The 19,403-nt window shown below is 38.5% G+C and overlaps 1 protein-coding gene across 1 annotated transcript in view; it reads right to left on the reverse strand.

Annotated features, from left to right (window-relative positions):
* Positions 1-4,524: 4,524 nt before the first annotated feature.
* Positions 4,525-19,403, reverse strand: part of LOC132887538 (probable G-protein coupled receptor 149) — a 54,012-nt gene continuing 39,133 nt past the window's right edge. Inside the window, exon 4 of the mRNA XM_060923005.1 lies at positions 4,525-5,118. Within this exon, the coding sequence (XP_060778988.1) occupies positions 4,525-5,118 (594 nt within the window). The remainder of the gene's footprint in view (positions 5,119-19,403) is intronic.

Raw genomic sequence — 19,403 nt, forward strand, 5'->3', positions numbered from 1 at the left:
GATAACAGTTTTGGGGTTTTGTTTTCGAGTAGAGTTTTTATTTCATCCTCGGTTGGTTCAGTAACACACGCCGCCATTTTGCTTTTCTCAAAGCGGCGAAATGACAGAAGCAATTTGTGAAAAATGCGATAATAATAATAATAATTCTTGAAAAATAATTTTTTAAAAAAGATGCGTTTTTACCATCAAATACTTTTATTCCATATTTTTTGGCTTTTTCGTATATTTTTGGGGTTTTGTGTTCGAGTAGAGTTTTTATTTCATCCCCGGTTGGTTCAGCAACACGCTCCGCCATTTTGTTTTTCTGTACTCATGATGTATGAGCTGATATCCTAGTAGTAGAGTAGCCAATCAGAGCGCACTATTGCTCATATCCAGTGAATGTGGATAGAATAATTTATAATATCCTGTATACATTTTAAAAATGTTATAGATCTGTAAAAGTTTGCTGCCTCACCCCCACACTCCCATGTTCTCGGGTTTGGCTCCGGATCCACCCTGACCCTGACTAAGCATGAAGTGCTGACTAAAGATGAATGAACGATGGAAATTAAATCAATCACCATGAGTTGCTTTTATATAATTACCATTTTGATGTCTTTAACGGGAACTGGAATGAAATCTTTACTCCCTTTTCACTCAAAGCTTAGATTGGTTTGGTTTGTAAAAGCCGGTGTTTTTCAGCCGAGAGTACACCTTGATCAAATTTGACCATGCGAAGATTTTTTTTTTTTTCCAGGCCCGTGGCTTTTGTTGTTGTTTATGACACTTGTGCATCATGCGAATGGCGTTACTGATTTTGGAGGAAAAAAAAAGTGTGGCTCGAAGCTGTTTGAGGACAGAGGTCTGTTCACACTAATAACACGAGAGTGGTAATCAGGAGGACTGGGAGAATTCCCAGTGGGATTATTTTCTTTCAGGCTGATTAAAATTGGCTAACAGCATTATCTTTCTGTAACCGGCTGTTACTGTTTCCTGTAATATACACACCCAGAGACACTCTAATTGACTGTAAACATCTCACACACACACATACACACACAAAGACTGAAGACCCACCTCATTACTAAAGCACTAAATCCAAGGGGAAAAAACATGACATTTGTACTAACTCCTCTCGAACAGGATTTTTAATTGAACTGTATTATTAAAGCCTCAGCATACGGAATGCCGAGACGACGTCTGTGAGGTTCATATTCATGAACGCAAGCCAGCATGTTTTCTGAAGTGTCATGTTGGGCGCTGCAAATGAGTGCTCCAGATTTATAAAGAGAAAAGGAAAAGAAAAAGAAGAAAGCAAGTGGTACATTAAAGACCATAATTAGGCGTATCAGACGCTCGCTGGCTGTGCTGTGAAAATTGTCCATGCAGACGCTCATCTAAGTTTCCAAATCTGTCAGAATATTTTCTATCATGAATACTATCATTAAAAAGCTTATAATGTCTGCTTTCCAAAGAAATGTATCTGGTTAAGATCTGTTCAGTACTTTAGGAGTAATGGCAGGTTGACGTTGGTACAACGGAGTACACTCTCTGCTCTCGGGACATCGGGAAACTGCCGGTGCTTTTCTATGTAAGTCACGGGAAAGTGATCAGGCTCGCTCTCTCTTCTGATCAGTTTCTGACTGGATTACTCGTCAATATCAATCAGATCACTTTTACAGGGATGTCCTCTCGCTCTCATTGTTTCTGATGAAGGATTCAGCAAAATTTTCCCTCAGCTAGTTTTGATGCTATGATTCACGCGAGACTTTGAAGTGAGTTTTTGTAGCTTTACCTACTTATTTTTTCAAATCAAACTGATTCATGTAAAGAAACAACTATTTTGGAATATAACGAGTTGTTGTGATGAAACAAATTGAGATCTTAGTGGTTGGAATGAGATTTTAAAAAAACGGAAGTCAGAAGCGCGAGTGTCGATTTCAATTCAGTTAATGTGAATTGTTTATTGGATGTGGATCAGACAGCTTTTTCAAGGTTCGCCTTGAAGCCTATGAATATTAATCGAAATAATCATTTATATTCTTTCATATAAACACTAGTAGGCCCTACTATTGAGAAATACCAAGCCCTACAGAGCACAAAGTGGGGATTAGAAATAATCTTTTATTACCTTTTTATTGAGTGTACCGATTTCACATGTTTTTTTAACCCAATTAGCATAATTAATACTAATTAAATACTAATTTGCACAATTTGTTTTTAATAATTTTTCAAACTTTGTATTCAGTATCCAACCATCTATGTGCCTGCCAATTTCCATGTCAATATCTTGAAAAATAAAACAGTTATTAAGAAAAAAATATTTTATCTCATTGGTTAATGAGGCCCATTTTGGACCACGTGATCCTCATACAGAATATTACGGCCGTTTTCTAAAAATTAAGCCGTTTTTTCAATCTTTGATTTGTAATATCTCAAGAATGGATAAACATATTTTAATTCTGTAAAAAGTATGTTGTTCTGCATTCAGTTCTTAATTCAATTTTAAGCTATTTGGACTGAATTTGAATTTTCACCTGATATACGTATCCTTAAATAAACTAAGGGTTGAGGATGGTGGGTTTAGCACGCTAGTAAAACGTGTGTGATGCCTGGAATTAAGTGGCTTGGGTACCCTTCATTTGTAACGACCAACAACATGGAGTTCACCCAACGACGTCCTCGCGCATGAAGCATGCTATCGCTCTGACCTCTTTTGCTAGCATGAGGATACGTACGGCTATGTTTAAGATGATGTAACAACATAACATAAGATGCACCTTCATACATCGTCAACTGTAAACTTTCAGATTTCAAATAGTTTCAAAAGGATACCAGTTTTCCTAAATTACCTATGAACAAATAAATGCTAATATTTATTGGAAAAAAAAAACAATGGAGAGTTAAAGTTCTACTTGGAGTGCTAGTCAGGAGCAAAACCCTTTCTTATAGGGTTCTACATAAACCCTTTACATGGTCCCCCAGTAGGACAAATCAAAGACTGCTTCATGTCTTTAGATTTTACCTTTTTTTCTTTAACTCTGGTCATTTGTACATATACAGTACTGTGCAAAAGTCTTAGCCCCCTATATATTTTTTTCATACAAACTTTGTGACAGATTTCCATTTTATGACTTCTATATTATCGACTCAGCAACACAAAAACATTTTACAGAAAAAAAAGCTTGTATCTGAGCAGCGTATTTAACAGTTATTCCACAAAATTGAGTCGTACATGAGCTGATAGCTGACGAGGCGTGCAGATTGAGTGGAATAACTATTTTATTCTATCCATATTCACTGGATTTTGAGAAACGGAGCATTTTTATTTTTTGCAAATTCGGTAAATAAAAACTTTATACCAAACGTCCGACAAAATCATTTCTGCTTAGAATGTAAACAAACCGGCGAAATGACAGGAGCAATTTGTGAAAAACGCGGAATTCTTGAAATTTTTCAAAAAAAGATACGTTCTTACCATCAAATACTTGCATTCCATATTTTGTTGCTTTTTTTGTATATTTTGGGGTTTTGTTTTTGAGTAGAGTTTTTATTACGTCCTCGGTGGGTTCAGCAACACGCTCTGCCATTTTCTCCTTCTTCTTTAGGGTTTTTTGGTGGTTGGCAAACCAACTTAAAGGTGCATCACTGTCACCAACTGGGCTGGAGTATGGAACAGAAGATATTGGGGGGGACTATATCCTTTTAACTATTTCTGTTTCTTTTAAATACTTGATAACAAAGTAACATATTTGACTTGATGTGCGCCGCCATTTTGTTTTTCCCTACTCACAGTATATGAGCTGATATCCTAGTAGTAGAGTCAATCAGAGTGCATGATTGCTAATATCCAGTGAATGTGGATAGAATAAATACATAAGAGAATACTTTTCAGATTAAAAAGAAACCATAATGAAGGCTACTGGGTTTTGGGGCAAAATTAAGAAGCGAGTGTGACAGTCAAAGTGTCCAGAAGAACTGTGGCTGGTTCTGTAAGATACTCAGTAAAACCTACAGCTCATTTCCGCATAAAACTGCACTCACTGGACCTGAGACTAATATACTTTTTTTAAAGCAAAGGGTCGTCTCACACCAAATATTGACTTTGTTTCATTTGGCTTACTGATTACTGTTTATATATATATATATATATATATATATATATATATATATATATATATATATATATTTTAATGCTGAAACATTTCATTTCAGTATTTTTAAGCCATTTTTGGTTGACAGCATTTCTTTACATGTACCTAAGACTTTTGCACAGAGCTGTATATATAACTGTATTTAACCATGTGAAATTCTTGATATCTCTTAAACCTACTTTCTATTTTGGAGAAACCACACACATTTCCTTCATGAGTTGACCTCTAGATCTCTGGCATGCTTCTGAAATGAACTGTATCCCAAGCTTATGTCCTTACTCTCCTGTCTACCTTCTTAAATTTTTGCTTTTCAAATAATACTTTTGCGTTGAAGACATTCAAACCTGTTTCAGTCAGCACTAGCAAAGTCTTTGAGCATCTGCTAATATTATTTGTCCAGTTCTCCCTCCTGTTTCTTGTAGACCTCATTGAGAAGCTGGATCTCCTCACGGTAGCCACCTGCCTCGCTCCGTTGGCGCCGGCTGTTCTGCCGATGTGCCTCCACCGTATCTGGGATGTGTATGTTGAGGCCATCGGCATCAGGGCTGGAGCCAGGGATCAGCAGTGAGTATGAAGCCGTTTCTCCCAGCTCACAAGATACAAAGCGGTTTTCACGGCGAGAGTAGCGCAGCGATGGGGAGCGTGCATGCGTTGAGGACTGGCTGATGTTGGACACAATAGAAACACTGTCCATGGCTTCCTCATTGTCACAGATCTCCAGAACTTCCAGATGGATCTTCACGTTGGTGTCGGCCACCCCGCCACCACCCCCATTGCCAGAGTCAGGCTCTTCCGCGCTGGGCTCATGACCCACCGATTTGGAGCGGTACACCTCAACCTTCTTGGCGTTGTTGGGAGAAATCCTGAAGCCATCGCTGCTGACCTCATAGGTGGAGAGGGACAGTGTTTTGCCCGTGGGTGCTTGGAGGGACACGGTGCCCTGGAAGGCACAAAGAGGGATCGCCAATCCACCTGAAGATCTCTGTTGAACAGAAATAAGAATTAAAGCCAAGTATCACCAAGGGCTGTTTTTAAAGCCTTATGGATAGAAAACGCATTGAATATATCCATTATTTTAGTTCAGAAATATATTTTTGATTAATTTGTGCCTGTTTTTGAAGTTTCTTTAAATCACTCTGTGATCTGGACCACATTACTTGCATTTCCACCAAATCTGGGTATTCAAGGAACAAAAAAGTATCACAACTGTCCTTAACGAGAACTTCACAGTTCCTGGTTGAGTTCCTGCTTTGTTTTCCCACTTGACTTTAATCCATAGGTCCGAAAGAAGGCAACTTGGCTTGCTTGAAATTCTTAAAGACATTTCACCTCTCATCCGAAAGGCTTCTTCCGTTCTGTCTGACTAGTGTGGAGTTCCAGGTATTTATCCTCAAGTGGATCAAAAGCAACCCTAAGGCAAGTCATTGAGGTCACCTGGGTGGTTGACCCTCTCAGTCATCCTGTAGGTTGTTAGGATCACTGGAGGCCAGGTGTGAACAGTGTTAGCAGCCTAGAGGGTCATTAGGGTGATCTGTGGGTCATTGGCTCTCTGCCATCATGTGAGTCATTGAAGTCAGCTGAGTCTTGATGTGGATGGGTATTCAGTCTTCTGGGGAGGGTGCCAAGGACTGCATTGTAGGTGGCTGATAAGGCTGGCTGAGAGGGTCAAAGACCCATGTGACCTCAATGACTCTCCTTAGGTCCACTAGAGGATAAATACTTGGAACTCCCCCACTAGTCAGACAGAACTGAAGAAGCTTTTCGGATGAGAGGTGAAACATCTTCAAGGATTTCAAGCAAGTCCAGTTGTCTTCTTTAGCACCTATGGATTACGATGCCCTGGATGACTAGAACCTTCACAGACACGACTAAGGCTACATCCACACGACAACGGCAATGAGATTTTTTTTTAAATATCGCGTCCACATCAGTAAAATTTCAGGTACATATAGCAACGTAACGCTTGCTGAAAACGATGCAATACACATGCCACACCTCTAGGTGCGCTGCAAGACGGTCCCATCAGAGACACCAGAACAATAGAAGAAGTAGATGCATGCGCATAAACCCCTTCTTCTGTAGCATTAGCCACATAAAGTTTTGATTATTAATCAGTAGCGTAAAACGAAAGACGCGGAAAGAGGAATGAACGGGAGTAGATGGAAGCCGGTACGCCAACATTCTGATATCCTCCAGAATTCTTTAATGGTCCGGAATAAATTGAATGCTACACGTTGCTGGATTACTTTGTTCTTCTACGCCCTTTTTGAGGAATGTATTGCCGGACTTAAACCAACATCTGAAGAGGTGAGATCGCTCCTTTTTTTTTTACTATTTTTGCTGGCGGGATTGTTCTTGTTTTTGGAAAGCGCACGGGCGGTGCGCGGTTTGGTACTGCTTCCGCAGTGTTTGGACTAAAGACTCTGCCCTAAGGGCTATTCTCTCACTCTCTCTCTCTCACTTTGCACCATTACACAATAAATATTCACAGTGAAAATATTTTGTAAGCGCGTTTCATGAACCAAGTTATAGGATTTGTTGACAACTCGCATCGAGTTCGTTACACTTCTACCCGGCGTGAAGCACTGACAGTCATGTGGTTGTGACGTCATCGTAAACAAATCCGTTCTACTCATCCAGACGACTTTGCAACGGCGCCGTTGCCAGATTTTTCCACTCTGGAACCCGTTCTCAAAAGATTTCATTTTGGGGCACCCAAAACGCCGGTGCCGTGTGGACGCCAGGCCGAAACGATAAACAGTTTTATCAGATTCACCTGAATCCGTTGCCGTGTGGACAGGGCCTAAGTGCTGTGACCATTACCAGAAGTTACATAAACTAACATTTCATGGCATGGCACAAACAAAGCAATTCAGTAAAAATGGAGGACTGATGTTAAGGGTCGATATGATTTTATCGATAATGTAGCTTTTACATCAGGTACCTTTTAGTTTTTCCATAAGTGTCTTGGACTTATTTTCTGGACTCACCAAGTTTTTGTTTCTGGTCATGCCACACCACATCCAACCAATAGTTCCTGGTTTGCACATGAACTACAAAAGGTTCCTGATAAATCAAAGGAACTAAAATTGTTTCTGGTTCCTCAGGGTTTGAAGTTCCTGAAATGGTTCCTTCTATGGAAACGCACACACTCAGAGCAGGTTTTCAGTCTTGTCCTCAAAAACCTGGTGTGGTTGAAGGTTTTCATTCTAACCAAGCAGGAGCCGCCTGATTCCACCTGTTTAATCAGTTCATCTTGGTCTCCTATCAACTATTAAATGTACCTCCGATTTGGCTGGAACGAAAACCTACAGCCACAATGGCCTTTTGTGGACAAGTTTGAAGATGAAAGAATTTTTCACTCTGAACAGGAACTGAAAATGAACTAAAATTGTTGAAAAGTTAACTGTGAAGGAAAACTATACTATTATTAGCCCTTCTCAGATCTTAGCTCCACACTATCAGACACCCTGGACTTCTCTTGCTAACAGTTAACACACTAGGAAATGTCTGAAGTGGTGATTAGAAACTTCATCTACAGATACGGCCCAGAGGCCAGCTCCGAGATAAAGTCCAGTCTCGAGAGATTTGAAATAGAAAAAGGGGAAAGAGATGAAAATTCTCCTCATTATTCTCCTGCGCAGTGAACTATGTCCAATAAAAGGCTCTAAAAATGAATCTGCATGGAAAAGCATCCTGGCTCTCGATTTGATGAAAAACGAATCAACTTCGAATTAAAGATGCATGAATTACATTTTATCAGTGGAAAGGCAGACTGCAGTTTGTCAAAGTGCTCAAGCTACTATGAGAGAACACTCATTACCGTCCTTTAGAAATCATTTCATTAATTAAAAGGGACATCATAGGGACATTTCCTCCCTGGATGAGGACACAGGCAAAAAAAAAAAAAAGGGGTTATAGACATTCGACTATGACAAAAACATTAATGACATTCACAAAGCAGGCTGCATTTTCTTATGAACAGTACTGTGCAAAATAATTTTTACATTCTATAATAATAATAATAATAATAATAATAATTTGCAATTTAATACAACCCCATTTCCAGAAAAAAGTAAGACATTGCATAGAATATAAATAAAAACAAAATGCGATGGTTTGCAAATCATGGAAACTATATTTCATTGAAAACAGTACAAATAAACCATATCAAATTTTGAAACTGAAAAAATTTTATTGTATTTAAAAAAACCAAAAAACCCCAAATATATATATATATATATATATATGAGTGATTCCACGCTTATGGGTACTGAAATGGGGACATGAACTTATTTTTAAAAATTCACCTAAAACCATTTCTTTTTTTACCATCAGGTCACAAAACATGTAATCTTTAATGATTGATATGTTAAAAGATAACTTTAATTTTCTGAGATGTAATAAAAACATATTTATATGCCAAAGTCAAGCCTATGAGTTCCAAAATGATGTCTGTTCCATTACTTCTGTTACGATTGTCCATCTCGCGTCTGTTACAAATTAATTACAATCTAGCTATATACCATGTTAATCTTATTGAAAGAATGTGTATGTTTATTCTACTACACATGTTTATTAATTATATTTGCTAAAACATCACCTTCCTATGTTTCAAAAAGTAATTCTACATTGTTAAAATTGAGAATATATATGTCCACAACACTTCTGTTACGTTCTGACTTTGGCATATAAATATGTTTTTATTACATCTCAGAAAATTAAAGTTATCGTTTAACATATCATTCATTAAAGATTACATGTTTTGTGACCTGATGGTAAAAAAAGAAATGGTTTTAGGTGAATTTTTAAAAATAATATATATATATATATATATATATATATATATATATATATATATATATATATATATATGCTCATTTTAAATTTTATGTCAGCAACATGTTTCAAAAAACTGAGGAGACCAATTGCTGTAGTTTTGAAAGTGAAATGTTTCACAATTTTTTGCTTGATATACAATTTCAGACAATACAATGCTCAACAGTTTCGGGTCTCTTTTGTTGAGTTTTGTGCCTCATAATGCGCCACATGTTTTCAGTGGGTTGCAGGCAGGCCAGTTTAGCACCTGGACTCTCTTACTACAGAGCCATGCAGTTGTATTTTTTTATTTACATTTTACACAGCAGCCCAACTTTTTTTGGAAATGGGGTTGTAAAAAAATAAGAAAAAAAAAACAAGAAGACAGACAAGAATAAAAGGAATCGTATAATAATAAGTGAAATAAAATAAAAATATAAAATATATAAAAAACTAAGAAATGAAAACGCTTCTAATCATATTGCTAACTACTATATTGAGCATTAAACAGTAAAACAACCAATCCAATTAAAAATGAAATCAAATAGCAATTGGCCTTCTCTTAGGTGTTGTGTTCTCAGTAATGTTCCATTTGCTAAACAACAACAAAAGTTGGAGCTGATCTACGTTTTTCTTTCCGACACCCTGGTGCAGTAAATATAAAATAAATGTCGGTTGGCCGGGTGTTTTGCTTGCTTAGAGTTAATGAGACCTGCATGTGAAAGCCATGTAACACCAGTAAAAGACTAATCAAATTAATGAGTCCGTTTCCTTCATCACTCTCTAAATGAGAAGTTCAGACTGGATCAAATATCCTTCTCCATCCTGTTATCCTAAAACGTTCTGGCCTTGCATCAGCTGAGAACTTAGCATTCTCGTCTCGGCATGTCAAGGTGTGGCAATGCTCCACATCAGGATTAACTGTGCTGCAGTGTTGTTGTCCTAGACAAGTGATGCTACAAGCGTCTGGAGGATTGAAAGAAATTGATTTTTTTTAACAGAAAGTCAATTTAGACTTTACAAAACCACAGGAGTAGTGTAGAGATAGAGCTGTGACAGAAGATCATTGCACCACACACCACTGAGAGCTAAATTATTCAAAAGTTTTGGCTTTGGTGCTTCTCATGTTTTACAGATAATGATTCATATCAGTTTTTATGTTACCACATGGCATGTTGCATCTTGTCCCGGGAAACCAAATTAAATATTGATCAGTGTTTAGAGGCACAATATAGACATATGAGTCTATTTGAGCTAGACTGCTGAGAAAGAGATGATGTATCATTATTTTAGTTTCTAAGTCTGAGAATGTGTTTTTTTTCCAGTTGAATTCCATTGAAAATCACAAATACAATAGTCACAGGAAACTTGACCATATTCAGCGACGGTTCCATCAACTTTCCTGGTTTGTTTCTGGTCATATTGCTGCATTCCATTTAGCCCAGAAGTCAGAGTTGGGAATGACATCACACCCAAGTAGATCACGTTCCAGAATAGCAACCAATATGAATAATTAACAATGCAAGTTTGAGCTAAAAATGGTTCGCCATTATGAGCAATATCAGTTGATCACAATGCATTATGCGGTATTTTGCTCAGACAAACACCATAGCAACATGTCCACAGATAGAAATTGGACAGTACTGTGTGTACGACTGATCAAATGAGACACAAATAAGACAGAAGTGCGAATAAACAACTTGTTTTACTACACTTTTCATATTGGGGACACATGGAGCAGCCATCTTGGATTTTCAGGTCAGGGTTGTTGATGTTTGTCTAACTTTCCGAGTTGGAAATTTGAGTTCAGGGGGTGTTCCAGTTAAAAATTCCGAATGGGAACGCAGAAATTGTGACTTCAGTACAAATAGAACGCACCGTATGTACTGTAACTTTGGTAAACAGGAAGTGTGATGACGTTAACAGTGCATTGTGAGGCCAAGCTGCCTTGTATATGTTGTAAAACATATTTGCGTATTTTAACTTGTTAAATATTAAGTTAACTTTTTGTGAGACTTTTGCACCATAATGGTTACATCTCTGAAGTTATGCAAGGAACAAAACAATTAGGAGTGGAGTGTTATAGGAAAATAATTAATGATGATATAATGTGATGCAGATTGATTTTTTTCCTGTAGCATTACACCTCAAAGTGTTTTATTCATCTTATAGCAATTTAGCAACATGAACAACTTTGTTTTTATTATTTATAGTTACATTTAATGTCAAATGTCTGCAAAAACGTGTTAATTTCTGTCCTCACTGACATTATAACAGGTTTAAGCAGCTGTTCCCTCACCAGTCTGTCTTTTTCTCTTCCTTGAAGTTAATAAGTTAAAAAAAACACCACACCTTTACCAAATCAATGATTTTACATTTGTTTCTCTTTGCAAATGTGGATCATTAGTATTAGAATATGTGGAAAATAAATTTTATATCTCATCTCATTATCTCTAGCCGCTTTATCCTGTTCTACAGGGTCGCAGGCGAGCTGGAGTCTATCCCAGCTGACTACGGGCGAAAGGCGGGGTACACCCTGGACAAGTCGCCAGGTCATCACAGGGCTGACACATAGACACAGACAACCATTCACACTCACATTCACACCTACGGTCAATTTAGAGTCACCAGTTAACCTAACCTGCATGTCTTTGGACTGTGGGGGAAACCGGCGGAAACCCACACGGACACGGGGAGAACATGCAAACTCTGCACAGAAAGGCCCTCGCCAGCCACGGGGCTCGAACCCGGACCTTCTTGCTGGGAGGCGACAGCGCTAACCACTACACCACCGTGCCGCCCAAATTTTATATCTATATCTATATACACACACACACACACACAACACAGTTATTCAATCGAGTTGTACATAAGCTGATAGCCAACGAGATGCGTAGCACTGAGTTGGCTATAAGCCATGTACGACAAGATTGAGTGGAATAACTGTTTTATTCTAACCACATTCATTGGATTTTGAGAAACAGAGCATTTTTATTTTTTGCAAATTTGATCAATAAAAACTTTATACAAAGCGTCCGACAAAATCATTTCTGCTTAGAATGTAAACAAACTGGCGAAATGACAGGAGCAATTTGTGAAAAATGCTATAATAATAATAATAATAATAATTCTTGAAAACTAAAAAAAGATACGTTCTTACCATCAAATACTTTTATTCTATATTTTGTTGCTTTTTTTGTATTTTTTTTTTTGGGGGGGGGTTGTTTTCGAGTAGAGTTTTTATTTCATCCTTGGTTGGTTCAGCAACACGCTCCACTATTTTCTTTTCTTCTTTTTTTTTGGCGTTTGGCAAACCAACGTAAAGGTGCATTACTGCCACCGACTGGGCTGGAGTGTGCAGGAGATATTGGGGGGGGGACTTCTGTTAGCTATTTCTGTTTCTTTTAAATAATTGATAACAAAGTGATATATCTGACTTGATGCTTGATGTGCTCCGTTATTTTGTTTTTCTCTACTCACAGTATATGAGCTGATAGCCTGGTAGTAGAGTAGCCAGGATCAGGTCTCTTGCTTCGCTACACAGTATATCTTGGATATTGTTACATTATTTATTACCTCTGCCAACTTAGTTGGAGCAGGTTATGTTTTCACCTCTGTTTGTTTGTCTGTTCCGAACATCACTCAAAAACTACTGAACAGATTTTGATGAAAAGGTGAGCCATGGGCCAAGGAACAATTGATTAGATTTTGATGCAAATCCAGATATGTATGTGGAGCCAGGATTTTTTTTTTCTCTTAACCAATGTAACTCAAAAATTAGTGAACGGATTTGGAAGAAATTTGGTGGACAGCTGTAGTATTATCCTAGGTCCAAGTGATTTAATTTTGATGTTGATAATACAGTATGTGGCTTGGCGGAGGTATGCACTCTACCATGTGCCCTTCTAGTTTGCAATAGAATGACTAGAAATGTATATATTGGCAGAAGAAATATATCAAACTACAGTTTGATATCTCATCTCATCTCATTATCCGTAGCCGCTTTATCCTGTTCTACAGGGTCGCAGGCAAGCTGGAGCCTATCCCAGCTGACTACGGGTGAAAGGCGGGGTACACCCTGGACAAGTCGCCAGGTCATCACAGGGCTGACACATAGACACAGACAACCATTCACACTCACATTCACACCTACGCTCAATTTAGAGTCACCAGTTAACCTAACCTGCATGTCTTTGGACTGTGGGGGAAACCGGAGCACCCGGAGGAAACCCACGCGGACATGGGGAGAACATGCAAACTCCACACAGAAAGGCCCTCGCCGGCCACGGGGCTCGAACCCGGACCTTCTTGCTGTGAGGTGACAGCGCTAACCACTACACCACCGTGCCGCCCAGTTATTATGTATGTCATAAAAACATTTCTGCAATTGCAGGAGTGAATTTTCACACTGTATTGCATGTTAAACTCCACACAGTGCAACATTCGTTGTACAATGCAACACCGATAAGAATATCACAACCCTCTGGAGAAAGAAACACAGATGTTTTGTTGTTCAGTAGCTTTCTGACAGGAGGTGGGTGGCAGTCAAAAAGGTAAGAAAAGGTTGAATATTTTGAACCACTTCAAAGAAACTAGATGCTTTCTTTTTGTGTCACTCACTAGTAATATTTTAAAGACAATATTTTAAAAGCTGTACCAGAACAGCGATAAAGGTGATTAGACAGAGGTCGGAGATAATACACACACCATCCCGATGATCACCATTTCATTATAAAATGAATCACAGCCAGTCTGTCATATCCTCTGTCCCACTCTGCCTTTGATTCATTTTATAATTGAATGTGAATGTCTTTCCTTTCCACTGAGTCCTGAGTGTGGGTGTGCTTCACATGCATCAGGAATTCATGATGGAATTTTAAAACCACAGGCCTCCTTAACTTCATCTAAACTGCACAACACACATTATATATCAAAATTTTATATATACACAGTATTGTGCAAAAGTCTGAGGCATCCTATTTCTTTTCACACAAACTTTGTTATAGATTTCTATTGTTTGACTTCTACATTATCGAGTCAGTACAAAAACACTTGAGTCCCAAATGTTCGTTTTTTTCCAGCACAAAATTTAATGTTACAGAAAAAAAAACTTTGTATCTCAGCAGCATATTACATAAGGAGCACTTTTCAGAGTGCTGCTGCTGCTCACTTACGTATCCCCCCGCTCTCGCTTATATCAGAATGCAAGCAATCGAAGGAATAGGACACTTATTATGAATGTTGACTTCAACAAATAATTAACCCTCAAACAAGTAAGTAAAGAGCAGTGTTCTCCCCAGGGATTTGAAATAGCATTTTGCTTCTTGAAATAGCGTCAAAATCCACGTTATGTGTTTCATAAATGCATTCAGTCAGTAAACAGGAAGTCGATGTGGGACAGACCTGAAAATGGTAGACATGGGACAGAACCCTAAGCTGAAGCTCAGTACCAAATATCAAGGAGGTATGATTTGTAGTTGCTGAGAAAAATGTTATGAAAGTTTTGTAAATCCAGGCTATAAGTTTCTTCAGTATATTCAGTCGGTAAACAGGAAGTCGATGTGCGACAGACCTGAAAACAGTATATATGGTATAGAACCCCAAGCTGAAGCTTGGTACCAAATATCAAGCAGGTATGATTTGTAGTTGCTGAGAAAAATGTTACGAAAATTTTGTAAATCCAGCCTATATGTTTTGTAAATACATTCAGTTTATAAACAGGAAGTTGATGTATGACAGACCTGAAATCAGTATACACAGTATAGAACGCCAAGCTGAAGTTTGGTACCAAGTACCAAGTGGCTATGATTTGTGGTTGCTGAGAAAAAGGGTGTTTTGCACAGATGGAAATACGGAGATATGGATGGACGGACGGACAGAGGTAAACCAGAAGGCTACTGGATTTTGGTGCAAAATGAAGACGCGAGTGTGACAAAGTGTCCAGAAGAACTGTGGCTGGTTCTGTAAGATGCTCAGTAAACCCTACAGCTCATTTCCACATAAAACTGCACTCATTGTACCTCAGACTACTATTTTTTTTAAAAGCAAAGGGTCGTCTCACACCAAATTTTGACTTTGTTTCATTTATTATGGCTTACTGATTACTGTTTGTAGTATTTTTAATGTTGAAACATTTCATTTCAGTATTTTTAAGCCATTTTTGGTCGACAGCATTTCTTTACATGTGCATAAGACTTTTGCACAGCACTGTATATACACTGTTTGTGAATGTGTCTATTATGAATAGATATTTCTGCATTTCAATTAAACTTAAGATACTACTAGTTCTATTTTTGCCATCCAAACTGGTCTTATTGCTAGAGGATCGTGATGACCACAGCAGTGGTTTTTATACTTTTCCTCATTAAATAAGATTTTACTCAAGTGATCATCTAATAAGTACATCATTAAATAAAATAAGGTGTGCTTGTGTTGGAATTTTCCAGAGTTGTGCGGGTGTGTGTGAGTCTGTATATACCAGGGGTCACCAAACTTTTTTCTCTGGGGGCCACATTGTCGTTCCTGACTGTGATGGGGGGCCGGGGTCGGGTCAGCTATATAACATAGAATTGTATGACCCAGACAAATATGACCACCAGCAGGCCTCATTGTGTAGTAGAGATTACTAACTTGGCACAGCCATCCCCACTACTATATCCACACTACTAAATCAACACTTAATTCCTGGCACATATTTGTTTATCGTTACTAGTGGTTTGCAAAAGTAGTAATCGAGTCTTCACACTTTGTTTTAATTTGAAATACCACAGATATTCCATTTATTAATTTTCTAATAAAAATAACATCAAAGCTGTCAAGGTAAGAAACATCTGCCTATTTGAGGTGATTGACACTGGCAAAGGTGAGTGGAAAATTATAAACTGTAGGTAGGCCTGTTGATATTATTAATAATATTAATAATAATTGTGTGCAGCACTTAATAAAGGCCAAATAAATAGGCCTATAAAATAAATACATTTAAAAAAACAGTGAAATTATAATATGAGCAATAGATCAATAGATCACAGCAGTTATGCTGTGTCCTGCACGTCATTGCTCTCATCCATGGCCAAAGCAAAAAACTCGAATTCTGACACTTTCTCATTCAGTTGGTCATACACGTTGTCCCCCAAATCTTCGGTTCGCCTGGTCATAGTAGGTGTGGAGAGACTCGCCGCGTTGAGCGCATCCTTCTTGTCGGGACACACCTCCTTGGCCACAGCAAGCATGCATATTTTGTTAAAGTCCCCATCAGTAAACGGCTTTCCATGGGTAGCTAGTAGATGAGCTACCTTATAGCTAGCTCAGACAGCAGCCTGGTTGATCTGGGTTTGGCGAAGGAATACATTCTGTTGTGCAGCCAGTCCGCATTTCATCCTCCGAATCCTGTCTTCTCTTGTTTGCCCTCGCAAACTAGCATACTCTTTGTGGCGGGTTTCGTAGTGACGACGCAGATTATATTCTTTGAAAACTGACACACTTTCTTTACATACAAGACAAACTGCACGGTCCTTACACCGAATGAAAAAATAATCGGTAGTCCACTGTTCTTTAAAAACTCTGCACTCTCTGTCAGCTTTTCGCTGACTGCTAGCCATTTTGCTGTCCTGAACACTGACAGTTCTCTGTGCGTGCGCTGCCTGTCACTGCTTGATCGCGAGCATATGACGAAAATTCGGAAAATATGAATAGTTCATTTTATAACTAAATATCAATTTTAATTGATAAAATCAACAAAATACAAGATGCAGACATGTTGTTATTTGCCAAAAAGCAATTTAAAAAAATAGGCCATGACCACTTTTGGGGATTGCCTCATAGGGCTGGTTCAAGTGGTGGGGGGCAGAGGGGCTGGGGGGCCTGTCAAAGGGGGGTGGCGGGCCGGAGTCGGCCCGCGGGCCGTAGTTTGATGACCCCTGGTATATACTATATATATTCGGGGTACATTTTGCATCTCTGAGACAAACCTTTTGCTTTTGTTATTTTCCACAAAAGAAATCTTTCTTGAATCAGATTTGAACAATAATGCAAATTATGATAAACTTTCACCAATAGCAGTGCTTGATGTACATTTTAAACCCAATTTATCCATAAAACATTAACTAAATGACTCCCACCCCTCCCCCCACGTTATTGATTGTCTTCGACTCCTGAGTCATCCATTCAACTCAAACATGAAGTGATTCAGTCTAACTATCTGTTTTTTGGGGCTTATTTTGTTAACTGTTATAAAATCAATTGCAATTGTGAAAGTCTATTTTCTGTATTATGTAAAATTTCTGTCATAAAAATATATATTTTGTAATCCGTCCCAATGTTCCTGTCAACTCTGTTGTAAAACCGCATAAAATCCACTAAGACTTTTAATAATACGCATGACACCTGCACCGAGTGATGTCACTTCCTCTGGCGGGAAACCTCAGAAAGGCAGTGAGGTGTGTTATGTTTCTTCTCTCGTTAATTTGAACAAAATGTTGAGGATTTTACACCAACGGTAGATTAAATATTCGTCAAATCTGTTATTGTGATATTGGAGTGAATCACTCACTCAATTTTTTAAAAAACAATAATAATATGATTAAAATCCATAAAATCCTGTTTTTATACATGCCATCTGGGAGGTAGTCTGAGGTTAGCATGTGCAGTTAAGACACAAAATGGTGGAGCATGTCAACTCTATTATCATCAGTTCTATTAACGGATTGCTCAGTTTAATGATAAACAGAGTTTACGATGACTAACAGAGTCTACACTTGAAATGGACCCACAATTATAGAATAGACGTTATACAGTTGTGGTCAGAAGTTTACATACAGTGACATGAATGTCATCTTGGATATGGATGTCATGGTAATATTTGTGTTTTCAGTAATTTCTTTGAACTGTTCTTTTTTCTGTGGTGAAATGACTGTACAACATATTTATTTAATAAAAAAAACCCATGAATTTGGTGCAGAAGTTTTAATTTATTTTGAGTTTTCTGAAATCAACACAGGGTCAAAATTATACATACAGGGTCAAAAATTTACATACGCTCACTTAGATTATTAATACGGAGGTGCTGAAACTTCCAAAATGTCTTTTATCTTGCTAAGGCCGAGGTCTCTTAACTTCCTGTTAGTGATTATGATTGACTACAGCTAGTAGCTTATCTGTGCTTTCAAAAAAAGGGTTTGTTTACAGCACTCATTGGATTGACCAACACACAGTAAAATGGGAAAGTCCAAGGAGCTCAGTGCAGATCTGAGAAAGAGGATCGCAGATATACACAACTCTGGAATGTCTCTTGAAGCCATTTCTAAACAACTGCAGATCCCAAGATCAGTTTAAACAATTGTATGCAAGTTATTGTGAGGTGTAGTCACTTTGCGAAGCCACTTTGCTTCAAGAAAACCCAAACTGCCACCCTCAGCTGAAAGGAAATTGGTTTGGATGGTCAGGAACAACCTAGGAACCACCATGGCACAGCCCTGCCATGAACTAGAAGCTGATGGATCACTGTCTACAGTTCAGATCACCATGGACTAAGAGGCTGCTATCCAAGAAATAACCCCCTGCTCCAAAATTGATACCTTCAAGCTTAAGTAAAGTTTGAAGCTGACCACACAGACAAAGAAAAAGCCTTCTGGAGGAAAGCTGTATGGTCAGATGAGACAAAGACTGAGTTGTTTGGCCACAATGACCACCATGTACAGTGGCATGCAAAAGTTTGGGCACCCTTACTGAAAATGTCTGTTACTGTGAATAGTTAAGTGAGCAGAAAATGAACAGATCACCAAAAGGCATAAAATTAAAGACAATACATTTCTTTTAAGCTTTATGCAAGATTTGTGTATTATTTTTGTTTTGTACAATTGGAGAGTGAAAAAAGAAAAGGAAAACCAGGCGAAAGTTTGGGCACCCTAATACATTTGAGTTCTCAGGTAACTTTTACCAAGCTTCCAGACCTTAATTAGCTTATTGAGCTGTGGCTTGTTCAAATTCTTCGCTAGGAAAGGTCAGATGATGCAGATTTCAAAGCTGTATAAATTCTCTGACTCCTCAAACTTGTCCCTAAAATCAACAGCCATGGGGTCCTCTAAGCAACTCCCTCACATTCTCATCTCATTATCTCTAGCCGCTTTATCCTGTTCTACAGGGTTGCAGGCAAGCTGGAGCCTATCCCAGCTGACTATGGGCGAAAGGCGGGGTACACCCTGGACAAGTCGCCAGGTCATCACAGGGCTGACACATAGACACAGACAACCATTCACACTCACATTCACACCTACGGTCAATTTAGAGTCACCAGTTAAACTAACCTGCATGTCTTTGGACTGTGGGGGAAACCAGAGCACCTGGAGGAAACCCACGTGGACACAGGGAGAACATGCAAACTCTGCACAGAAAGGCCCTCGCCGGCCACGGGGCTCGAACCCGGATGTTCTTGCTGTGAGGCGACAGCGCTAA

The sequence above is a fragment of the Neoarius graeffei genome, chromosome 6 (genome assembly GCF_027579695.1).
Source record: "Neoarius graeffei isolate fNeoGra1 chromosome 6, fNeoGra1.pri, whole genome shotgun sequence".
NCBI lineage: Eukaryota > Metazoa > Chordata > Actinopteri > Siluriformes > Ariidae > Neoarius > Neoarius graeffei.